A 12,943-nucleotide genomic window follows, 5' to 3' on the forward strand; every position below is an offset into this window, starting at 1 on the left:
ACACAACTGTACTACACCTTTCCTTATCACTCTTTTAGCAGTCATTTCTAAAGAGTTCAAAAACTTTTGTAAATGAAGGGAGGAGGAAGCAACCAATGAACCCTTCAAGAAACCAAGAAGAATGTCCCTGGCAAAACCAACTATTGCCCTGGACACATCATCCAACTTGTAGTATTTAGTAGAAGTATGTACAGTAGACCAAGTAGCAGCTTCCAAAATGGATATTGCATCCAGACGACTGAAAAAGCACCAGAAGAGGCAACCACCCTGGTAGAATGAGCATGAACAGGAGAAGAAAGCCACTTACCATAAAAAGAATAACAAAAAAAAATGGCCTTAGAAATCCAAGAAGAGATAGTTTACTTAGAAAGAGCCAAACCCAATTATGCAACTTATTGTATTTAGTAAAAGTATGTACAGAAGACCAAGTAGCAGCGTCCAAACTAGGTCTATTATCCAGGTCTTTGAAAAAAGCACCAGAAGAGGCAACCTTCCAGGTAGAATGAGCATAAACAGACGAAGAAAGCCACGCATCATGAAAATAATAACAAAAAGAAATGGCCTTAAAAATCCAAGGCGAGATGATTGGCTTAGAAAGAGTCAAACCCAATTTCTTGGCTGCTCAGATTTTCTAACATCCTTAGTTTTATCGAGGTGGTATCTGAGCTGTCGATGCAGATCTACAGTATGTAGAATCCCATCACCATAATTTTGAGGTGAAGGGAAAAAAATGAAAGGAGGATGGTGAATGGACTAATTTAAGGACAGCTCATTGACCATCTTGGGCATTAAAGGAGGACTGGTGAAGAGAAAAAACAAAAAAGGGGAACTGCAATGAGGGCCTGGAGTTCACAGGCCCTCTTGGCAGAAAGAAGAGCCACTGACAAAACAGTCTTCCAAGAAGTACAGAATTGCAAAATAGAGGAAGCTGCAGGTTCACAAGGAGACTGAATATTTTTTTTCTAAAACAAAATTAAGGTCTCAGGTAGAATGGACTTTCTTGGGCACCTAATGTAAAGTATGCCTTTTAAAAATTGTTTAACTTCAAACCTATAGAAAAGAGGCAGATTCAAGAGCAGACAAGCAGAAATAGCTGACAAATGAGCTTTAACAGTCCAGAACTGAGCAAGTCATACAAATAAGAAAGAACAGCAGGCTATTCAATGAAATATGGGCCTGTTCATGCCTGTGACATCAATGAGAAAACATTTTCCATTTGGCAACACAGGATTTTCTAGTAATGTTTTTCTTTTTCTGGCCTCCAGCAAAACCAGAAGCACATCCTCAGAAAACTGGTGTTGAAAATTAATCAAAACTCCACCGCCCAGAGAGTCAAATATGGGGTGAGCTGATGAGGGTGAATGAGAGAGCCCTTGTCCTATGTGAGAGATTAATCCTCTGAGGTAACTTGTGATGATAGACCATGGCCAGATAAAACAGAAGAGGGAACCAATGCTGTCTGAGCCAAAAGGAAGTCACCAACAGGATTTTGTGTTTGTCCCACATAATCTTTTGTAAGACCTTGGGCAACACAGGAAAACAGGGATTTTGTAAGACCTTGGGCAACACAGGAATACAGTGATGCGCATAGAGAAACATCCCCTTAGTCTGCAAAGAAAGTATGACTTTGCACCTACTTGTTTGTTGAAACCAGATTGTCTTTAGATACCAGTGAAGCTGCCTCATGTGGTGTCAGGTGAAAGGAACTATAGGAATAGTGGAAGCCATGTCCTCTGGAGCCCAGAGATACTGTCTTGCAGGCACCATTTGAAAAGAAACAAGAGACTGGAAGAAATCTGTCAAGAAGGTGACCTTGGCAGGAAGAAGTAAAGCCATCATAGGCAAATTCTGAATCCTGCATACCAGGAAAACTTGATCCTGTGAAGGAGTCAGAACAGATTATTTTGAGACTGATGGTGAAGCCTATACTTTGCAGCAGCAAGGTAAACTTGACATTTTAAAGAAGCTGCTGCTGGAATGAAGTTTGGATAATAAGGTCATCCAGATAGGGAAAATATGGATACCATACAGTCTGCAGTAAGCTATGATTGGAGCCAGACATTTGGTAAAGACTATTGGAGCTGTAGAAAGACCAAAATGCAAAGCACAGAATTAATGTGAAGAAAAAACAGAGAACCATAAATATTTCCCAAAGGGAGGGTGAATAGGAATGAGAAGATAAATATCCTTCAGGTCCAGTGAGACAAGACAGACCTGAGGGAGAAGCAAGGAGAGCAGGAACTGGAGAGAAAAAATTTTGAAAGAAGAGATCCTCGGAAAAATGTTGAGAAAGGAAAGATCCAGAATGGGCCTCCAAGAGTCCTCCTTCTTGGGGACCAGAAACATCCTAGAATAAAGTTCTGTGCATCACTGGAAGGGAGGAATGAACAGGCTGAATATTTGGGTTCATATTACGTTATCGAAAGATAATGTAATCAAACGATCAAAACTTCGAAATGGCAGCATTTCGAAGCTTGTATTGAGGGGGGCTGTGCCCCCCCCCCGCTACATATATATTCCAACTCTGAGATCGCACAACAGTGAGGAAAGGGCAAATATTCCAGTCCTCACTGTACTGCGATCCCACAATGCAATCTTCGAAATGTTGCCATTTCGAAGTTTTGATCATTCGATTACGTTATCTTTCGATAATGTAATAGGAACCCGAATATTTACCTGAGCCAAAAGTTCCTGAAGAATTGGAGGAAAATGAAGATGTTGGTAAAGTGAAGACTGTGGAATTCCTGAAAAGGATGAAATGAATGTCCAAACTATGAAGTAACCTGTTCCTATTATGGAAAGGACCCAGGAATCAAGGGTAATGTGCTGCCAGATTGGGTAGGACAGCTTAAGCCAGAGAGAAAGAGGAATCTGGCTGAGGGGCAGGTAGGGATACATTTCACACAGAAGCAGATTTATCAGGAAAAGAGGGCTTTCAATCCATAGAATCTTGTGCGGGTTTGTCAAAAAAAAACTTCTGTAAAACTTCTTACCGCTTAAGGGCTTCTGTTGCCTATGCACAAAAGAAGACTTAGAAGAATAATTTCTTAAAAACTTAGTGATAGGGGACAGAAACAAATCTCTTTGAAGTCCTGCATAACCATCCATTTATCATGTAAGGTTTTAAAGAGCTTTGCAGCCACAGAACCAAACAGATTCTGAGAGTCTAATGGAAATCCAACAGCTTGGCTTTTGCATCATCTGGAAGAGATTGTAACATCAGCCAGGAATACTTGCATAAAAAACAGCCTGATGCAACAGCCCTACAAGATGCATCAGCAGCATCATAACTGCAGATGACAGAATAGTGAGTCACCTAAGAAGCATAACTCAACAAATAAATAACAGAAGTCTTAGCTTCAGAAACAGGCATGCCAATCAAAACAACACCAAGTTTAGACAGAACAATCAGCACTCTGAAAGCCTAGGTGGCTGAGGTATAAACTTTTTCCCCACACTTATCCACAGTCCTACTGTCACTGCCAGACAGAAGAAGTTTGGAAGCAGAAAGTAGTTTGGAATGTCTATCAGAAGAAACAGAAATGATCGTAGGGTCAAAGGACAGATTCTTATATAAAAACATCTGAGCTTCAGGCACTTTAGGTCCAGAAGGCTGGCACTCAGGAGGCTGGGAAGCAGAAGTAAAAGTGCCCAGCAGGGCTTCTAATACAGGAGAAACTCAGGAGGCCTAGGATAATCCATTTGTAAAATGGTATAATACCTTTTTTGGACTTCAGAAATTTGACAATTCTTCCACTGAAAGTACTCCAGCATTTTTACAATGGTGTCAACTACATAAATTTCATCAACAGGAGAATCCATAGAAAGAGTATCATCTTCCTTTGGCCCTAGAGCAAGAGGAAAATGAGTACGAGAAAAATATGCGAAGGACTCTTCCCCAGAACCCAGTTTTACATCATAAGAAGAGTCAGAGCCCCTAAGGCTTTCAGTGGGAGTGGTAGAAAAAGAACAGCAGGAGGCACAGATAATCCTTGGGGGGGGGGGGATTCTAAACCATAAGAGCCTTAAAAAGATACTGAGTGAAATCCTGCCACTCTATGGGGATCCTCACCCAAAAGAGCAACATGCTTGGATTTCTGCTTTTTCTTCAGAGGAGCCTCAAATCCAACAAGCTTAGGTAGTTTACAGCCCTGCCTGAATTCAATGAAGGAACCAGGAACATCCTTCCTAACAAGTATCTGGCAAATTCCCTTGGCCCATCAGAAATAAATAGGCCATGGCTCCCCCTTCTCATCTGTAGCAGATGTATGCTCAACCTCAGCAGATGAATGCGAAACCAGCCCCGTTTCATCCTCTAACCGGGTCACCACAGAGGGAGATGGTGGGGGAACCGGACGGTCCAGTGATTCTTCATCCAACCAGAGACATCTGGTTTAGGCTGGACAGCAGAAGTCTCTAAACAAATCTTTTCTTACTTCTTCTTAGCAAGCGGCTGAATATCTGAACAGGTGGATTTAGAAGCCATCGTTCTCTCAGCAAGTAACGTCAGACATAGGTTCCCAAGTTAAGCAGAAAGGGAAGACAAATGGCTAAGAAGGGTCTCTGGTACAAAACCCTGACAAAAAAAACACCTAGCAGGATTGTGGTTTACACCTAGGCAGAAAAGGCACTTGTCTCTTTTTAATGGGAAATCCCCTCCCACACTCACAATTCCACTTTCTGGATGACATGTGAAATGGTAAAACAACAAAAAGAAACAGGAAAATTCCCCAGTGGGGTACTTATCTGCTAAAGGCTTGGTAGCTAGAACAATGCGACAAATGATTTGACAGACCAAATTGAAAAGTGTACATGCAGGCTGGTGGCAAAGAAGTTCTGAGGATTAGGTATAGGTATATCACTTATATACCTTACATCTTGGGCATGAGAAATCTGAAGTATGGAGTCTGGAAGGGCCTAAGGCTTTGGTATGCTGGTTGTACATATGGCTATCCTTGGAAAGGGTATTCCTTTAGTAAGGAATACTGCAACAGTGATAAGGCAGGACATCATATGTAGTGTACAATGTATTTAAACAGGACAAAGTAAGTAAATATGGTACTCCCTATCCTCTGTCTAAGGATAGGAAAAGAAATGGTAAGCCAACATTCATCGGAACCACAGTGACCTATTAGAGGAGTTCCCTGCTTAGGTTTGAGTTCACATAACTACCTTGTTCATGCAGTCCTGGGAAGTTTTACACAAATTCAATAGATAATACTAAAATTTATGAAACACAACATCTGAACTATGGAGATACCCGACAACACATGTCCAAGAATGAGAAAGGACCTGCCACTTGATAGGCAAGCCCACTGAAATGAAAGTATCCCCTGAATTCTGACAACATAAGAAGAATAAATTTTCCCTACTGCAATACATGATATTCTTTGGGGGTGTGTGACTTCTACTCTCGCAAGCAGAAATCTGACCTAAGGATTATAAACCCGAAATGATTCCATGCCTGACGTATGAGAAACAACTTCTGACACTCTGAATCTGAATTAAAACTGAAATATGGCAATACACATCTTTTAGATAGAGAATTACTGCTACCAACTTCCATGGAAAAAGTTGACCTATGACGTGAAATAATGCAACCATTAATTTTCAAATGCCAAATTTTTTAAGACATGACAAATCTTACAACAGACTCCAGTAACCACTTTTAATGGACACAAGTAATAATCCACATTAGCAATCTGTATCTTGAAGGCACGAAGAAACTTTTGTTGTGACTTTGCCTACAAGACTGACTCAAGAAGGGGATCTACCCTAAAGAGGCAAATCAAAAACAGTGCTTCTTGTTACCATGAGACTGTACTGCAAAGTGTGTGTGTGTGTGTGTGTGTGTGTGTGGGTGGGGGTGGGGGTACCAGAAAGGAGAAGAACGTCACCCAACTGAACAGAAAGCAGATAGTGGACACCATCAATAAATCTGTTACCATTATTGTCTGCTCTGTAAATCTGACAGCAAAGTGAGTCCTCTGATTTCCCCAATTTATTGGCATGACAACTGTCTGGCCTGTACTCACTTTCATCACATGTGCCTTCAGCTCTGCATTCCTTTCATTTCTTGAAATTCCTGTTCAGAGTTTGCTTATAACGCCACATTGTCTGCATACAGAAGCTTTATTAATCTGTCCTACCCATCCTTTTGCCAATGTTGTCCATCACCAGTACGAATCCCAGTAGACTCAGAGCAGAACTTTGATGCATACCCACTCCCACTGGGACCCCCTTTGTGAGTACAAATGTTGCTCGTACCTGTGTCATTGGGTCCTTGTACATAGCCTACCTTAATTCTACCACTGTTTCTGGAACTTTGAACTAACAGCAGTTTGATACCACTGGATAACGTACAATTGTGAATGTTCCCCTTATTCTTGTATAGTGGCACTAGTATGCTTATTCTTCAGTCATCTGGGATACCCCTTTCTCTCCATGCTGCTGAGTAGTCTCAGAAGCCATTTCTCCCCTAATTCATCCAACATATTGTTTATATCTGATGTGACTCTCGGAGTCTGCTGCTTTCCCCAACTTCAATTTTCTTAGTCCTGTTCTTATTTTTTCTATGGTGGGTTCCTCTTCCTCTTTCATCACAGGCTGTGTATGGGGCAGTATAGTTTCTGTGGAGTATTCTTCATTTAAGAGTTGCTGGAAGTACTCCTTCCATCTGCCTTTGATGTTATGGTTATTGGTGAGCAGATTGTTGCTAGCATCCCTTATGAATTGTGTCTGATGGCAATCTTCTTTATCTTTCTTGTGGTTGCTTTGCAAGCTGCTATAGTTTCTTTGTGATATGTGATAAGTCATGTTCCAGAAGCTGGTACAGTTCCTTTGAAACCTTCTTCTTTGCTATTACAACTGCTTTCTTAGCCTCTCTGTTAGCCAACCAGTATTCCTTTTTAGCTTGGTCGGTCTGTTCTTCCATTTTTTCCTTTACTCCTTTCTTTTGACAACTTCTTGGACTTGTATTAAACCACCACCTGTCCTTATGCATTTTATTTCCATATAAAAAACAGAGAACATCTCTTAAAAAGCACGTCTTCACAAGTCACCAGCATTTCCTTGTCTGTTCTGCAAGTCTAGACAGGCACATAAGGCAAGGAGAAAGCATCCTTAACAGAAGTATAGATGTATTTCTGCCACAAGTCTGCCTAAGATGGTCATAGCTAAGGAGGATGGAAAAGATCCCATTGCATTTATGAAAAGAGTAGGGAAAGTTACTTATGCCCTGGCCAAATTTCCCCTAGTCAGTATGAATACCAACTCAATTCTCCCCTGAAAATTGGCCATTGGCTTAGTGAGACTATCTTTGTAAATAAAATAAAATAAAAACAAAATTAAATTAATAACACCTTCTATTGGCTCAGACAACATGCTTGGTCATTTCCTACACAGAATCAAAGAAAACCAAACTAAATTCCTGTACCAGTTATATTCATGGACACTCCCAGGACTTAAGGTGGCAGACTGTGATAGTACTGATTCACAAATTTGGGTGGGTGGTGGGTCATATCAGACTCAAACAATTTTAGGCCCATAATTCCAGCTAGTAATCTACGTAATATTGGGAAGCCATACTGGAAAGCATCCAACATGATAAAAAGTAGCCCTACCTCTATCAGATACAGAAAACTGTAGGTTTGTTAAATAGAGGTCTTGCCTTCTGAATCTTGTGACATTCCTTGAACAGATAACAGCGTCACTTGATGAAAAGGTTTTAATGCATACTGCTTACCTTGACCTTGTTTATGCATTCATAAGGGCAAACTGCCAAACAAAAGCATGAACTGATGTTCCATATAAAATTCAAGGGATAAAACTATGATCAAGTAATGCAGCACAAGTCAGGGTGGGGATACCCGTTTGTCCCAATGATGGGTTACCAAAGGAGTCTTGCAAGGTTCTCTACTGTGAATACTTCTTTTTGGACCACTCTTCACAATCAGAAAATGAACACTGAACTGTGGATAGAAAGCATATGATAATGGCTATAAACAGGGAAACATAATTACTTCAATGAGTGACTCAAAAGTTCCCCAAGATACGCACAGCAGGTGCAGTGGTGATATCCACTCTTTTACATTCAGTAAATATTGTATCAAGTGAACTAGTTAAAAAAAATAAATAAATAAAAAAATTATATATATATATATATATATATATATATATATATATATATATATATATATATATATATACACACACACACATATATATATATATATACACACACACACACACACACACACACACACACACACACACACACACACACACAGTGGCACAGCAGATAGCTTTATAGCCTGTTAGCATGAGGTTCTCTGGTTCAATTCTTGGCTGGGAAGCCTTCTGTTGGGAGTCTGAATGTCCACCCTGTGTTTGTGTGGGCTTCCTCTCGGTGCTCTGGTATCCTCCCACATTACAAAGACATGCACTAGGTGGATTGGACACTCTAAACAGGCCATAGGTGTCAGTATTGTGTGCAACTGTGTGGTGTGGAAGGCACCTTGGCTCTAGATGACCATCACTGTTTAAGTGACACACCGACCCCATGTGCAAAAATGCGAAAAAGAGGTTGTGGATGGATATAGGATTATAAATGTTCAAATCATTAAGATCATTACCAAAATTAAAGGCCTATGAACAGTGTTATACAACTTAAAACTTAACCAGATAACTGAACCAATGAAAAGAAAGTGCCATTACTGTGTTCATTGTTATATCAGTATGTGACGTGTACGATATACAGGTGTATCATTGGTAATGTGAATGGAACTGGCATGTTTCTAGCTGTCTTTCACTACTGACTGCAGATGGAGTGGGTACTATGACACTCTAAGGTGCTGCTATGTAAAGTGTACTTTTTAAATAATTACCTGTAGTCTTGCTTTCCTTCTTTATCCCTCATAGGTACTGTCCGCCTACAAAAAAAAAAAAAAATAATAACAATGCTGAGTCAAGAGATATACCATCTCCTAAAAAACAAAACGCTTATCAGGCCAAGGTCTGAAACACCAGGTTAAATATATCACCAACTAAATGGTCTAAAATGTATTTTCATTTAAAACCCTAATGCCAGTATCACAAGATGGTTTCTAGGTAATTAAAGCAGGTCTGCATAAACACAGCTACCATCCAAATAATCCAATGACATGACAAAAAGAACCCATAAATAGAAGTGAAGATTTAACTGTGCTGCTTACAGAGATTAAAAAACATGGTTAATGGCAACCCCACATGCATCATGCATTCTGCTTGCACTTGCCAACTGTCCTGTCTTCAAATTCTGGAATTACAGACAAGAGCCCTTACTCAATATTAGTCTCAAAACATTAAAAATAAATTTAGCACTGACTAAAGTTCACATAATGCCTGCAAAGCTATTTTTCGCATGCATTTACGTGGAAATTTATAGTAACATTGAACCATTACTTAAAATAACTGAAGAGTCAGCATTGTACCTTTAGTCATGTATTCTGCAGCAGCAGCACTTGTTAGGCTATGACACAGCAATCCACCAGCACTGACCATAAGTTGTCTGGAAAGGGCTAGAAGCCCAGTAGTATGACAGCTACTGAAAGTATGGACTTTTGGGGGTGCATTTCACCCAGGGTTTCATAAATATTTACTATGTTTTGGGTGGCATACTGACGTAATACAACTAAGTGCCTGACCGCATCCGCATTTCTCACTTTCTGAAAAATCATGTCTCTGTTTGATAAACGTGATATTATTGCTAACAAGCTGGACAATGTAGGCTTTACGACAAAATAACTATCTGGTGTGTGGAAAAGAATGCTCAGTGGTGTGGTCTGAAGATAAATGTTCTTTACGTGTTTCACTCTTCAGAATAAGTGATAAAATGTTTAAATGATTAAGTGGGGATGTTGGGGAAGGGGGCTATTACTGCAATAAAGAAAACTTGAAACCTCTCTATCAAAAGTACAAGAAATATTGTTGATAGACGTACCACTGACTTTATCTGTAATACTGGTTTACTCATAACCATCAAAGTTTATCCACAAGGATTTAAAACCCTCATGGGTAAACAGAGGCAACCAATAGGATTGGTAGGGATTACTGCTGCTTATATAACAGACTGGTTTAAATTGTATTTCTTAAAATTTTTAAAACAAATCCATCATAGAATTCTGCTGCTTCTTGTTAAAAAATGAGGGAATAAGATGCTAGATATGCCTGCTTTAAACATCAAAAGTAGAAGCACTTTAAATACATTGAAAGGACATTTTTCTTGAAACTGCCACTGGACTCGATGGTATGAAGTTCAAGTGGATTTTCATTTTGACTAAATAAATCTTTCTGAATTGGGAGATGTAATACACTTCCTGTTTAGACAAACAAACAAGCAGTGCCAGAAGGTAACATTCACTTATCTACTGTGGTTTAAGCATGCCTTCAAAAATGAGAAGGTGTTACACTGCATATGAACATTAGCAAGGGCATACTTGAAATCTACCTAAGAAAGGAGTGAAAAAAATACTGTCTGTAATAGAGGACATAGTTCATATAGATGTACACAACTACACCTGTTGAGTCTGGCTGATACACTGCCTTACTGCTAAACCTAATATTCCTCATGTACAATCATATCCGAGGAAAAGTACCTACTAACACGTTAGGTTTTCTTTTGTACAAAACCGAATGAACCTAGAAGATGACTTGCAACAAAAAGGTACAGGTATAGTCTTATGGTGTACAGATGCCCTACCTGGGCAAAAGGCTATAATAAGCAGGAGAAAAAGTACAATTATAACTCAGGACAAACTGCAGCAAAGTTATAGAATGTACTCGCTCAGATGTTGAGTTTTGCAATAAAAGTATATATCATGGGGCTTGCTGCTGTTACTGTCATGCCCTCTGATACTTTGCAGCTTTAACCAGCCTCGCCTACTGACATTACCACGAACCCTGATGGTACTTTATAAAACATATGGCACCTCTGCATTAGTCACTTCCTCTCTCAGTCCCTGTCATTCAAACTTAGCTGCCTGACAAAAGACCTTATCCCTGGAATAAAAGGGATATGACAGGCTTTAACAATGTAGCACATTGGTAAGACATCAGGAATGCAGCACAGGGCATGTGGTTGGGAGACACAAAAGATAAGGACTCAATATAACAATTTATGAGGAAATTATCCACAGGGAGTTACAAATGGGAATTACTTGCTGTTGGCTCCAGTGACTGTCAAAAGTGCTATCAGAAAATTCACTGGGATCACAGGAGCTAAACCATAAGCCCATGTTTGATACGGTGTCAGCAGTTTCTCCACTAACTGGGACTTCTGTGTTCTTGGATAGTTTCTTGTACAGCCACAGACTTAAAAGCCTGAACCACTCTCTGCCACAAAGGACAACAAAGCTGAGCTCTAGTGTTTCTTTCCTGAATTTTATCAGGCACTGGAATCTAAGGAAATGGGAGAAAGGCATACAAGAATCATCAATGACAAACGGGAGCAAACACTTCAACTTTTAACTCCCTCCTTTATCTGATGAACTGAGCAAAGGTGGCGGTGAGCAACAGAACAAGTGATGAAGTGGTCACTCTCCACAGTGCCTCTCTCCTGGACTACCTTGGCCATACAGAACTTCTAAATCATCAGCACCAGCAGCAGGATGCAGTCTTAAGGAGTCTACCAGTGCATTCATATCTCTGGAAATGTGAACATCTGCAGCTGTGATGTATGTACATCATTTCTCTAAATGGGAGGTAGAACCTAAGATTGCCTTGTATGTTTATGTACCATACCACAGCATGCTTGTCCGATAACAGCAGGAATGACTGGTCATAGCTCCTTATCCACAGCAATTAGGGCTATAAAATACTTAAAGCTCTAGCTGCAAGATATGGGGTTCCTTCTCCTGAGAGGATTCACTCACTCTTTAAACCACTGAAGGACAGGAATGGGCTCCTACTCAGCAGAAAGGTTCAGCTGTGGAAAAGTAGTACCCAAACAAATTGGTTGGGATTATCCACCACTCTACAACCCAATAATAGGTCTGACAGGAAAAGTAGATCCATGAGGAAATGGGTGACTTTATCACCTATGAAACCACTCAAAATATACTATAAACACTCATATTTTCATGTAAGCAAACAGAACCATGAAGATTATGTTCATAATCATACGATGCACAGCAAAACAACTTACTATATCCAAACCATGGCTGCCAATACATGCCCTCCTGTATCCTTTCAGAGGACAGGAATAAATGACACTGAAGAGGGAGAAACTGCACCTGATAAAGACAACCCTCTGAACTCGGCTTAGAGAAGACTTCTCCCAGTCTATACAACCCAGCCAGAATATGCAACCATTAGAGCACCCTGACCAAGCACAATACTAGGGCAGTCCCCTGAAAAGGGGCACAAAGAGTTAAGGCATCCACATATTGGAACAGATGGAGGTACTTTTCTTGCAAGATCTCTGCCATAATGTCTAGAGCTTTGATAAACACTCTGGGTGCAATGGAGAGATCATATGGATGCAGTTTATACTGAAAGTTGTGCGCACTCAAATAAAACTGAAGGAACTTTCTGCTAACCTCCAAGACAAAAAAAGACAAAAGGCTTCAGTTATGTCCAGCAACACCATCCAGAGGCATATCTCCTTTGAGAGCTGCTGTCCAAAATGTGATGTATCAGATGTACTCAGCGAAGTTGCTGAAGACTAGAATGGGAAGGGAGTCTTCCATCTACTTTGACACTAAGAAGCAGTAGGAGGAAAACTATCTCCTTGTCAGTAGTGGATTTCCCTGAAATTACAAGTCCCACAGCTATGGAAATCAAAGTGTGATTGATAAAGCATTATAGTGAATGCTATTAAAGCTTTTCTTTTTATTAAGGAAATTTTCACCCCCTGCACCTCTCAGCATGGGGGGGTGCATCCTCCATACCATTGCTAGTTATACAT

At 40.1% G+C, this 12,943-nt stretch overlaps 1 protein-coding gene across 1 annotated transcript in view; it reads right to left on the reverse strand.

The window, feature by feature from the left end:
- The window catches only part of GATB (glutamyl-tRNA amidotransferase subunit B), a 677,264-nt gene that overhangs the window by 259,713 nt on the left and 404,608 nt on the right, over window positions 1-12,943 (reverse strand). The window contains exon 8 of the mRNA XM_044062037.1: window positions 8,886-8,930. Coding sequence (XP_043917972.1) covers window positions 8,886-8,930 — 45 coding nt within the window. The remainder of the gene's footprint in view (window positions 1-8,885; window positions 8,931-12,943) is intronic.

This window comes from Protopterus annectens, chromosome 2.part1, assembly GCF_019279795.1.
Source record: "Protopterus annectens isolate FY-2018-M chromosome 2.part1, PAN1.0, whole genome shotgun sequence".
Classification (NCBI taxonomy): domain Eukaryota; kingdom Metazoa; phylum Chordata; order Ceratodontiformes; family Protopteridae; genus Protopterus; species Protopterus annectens.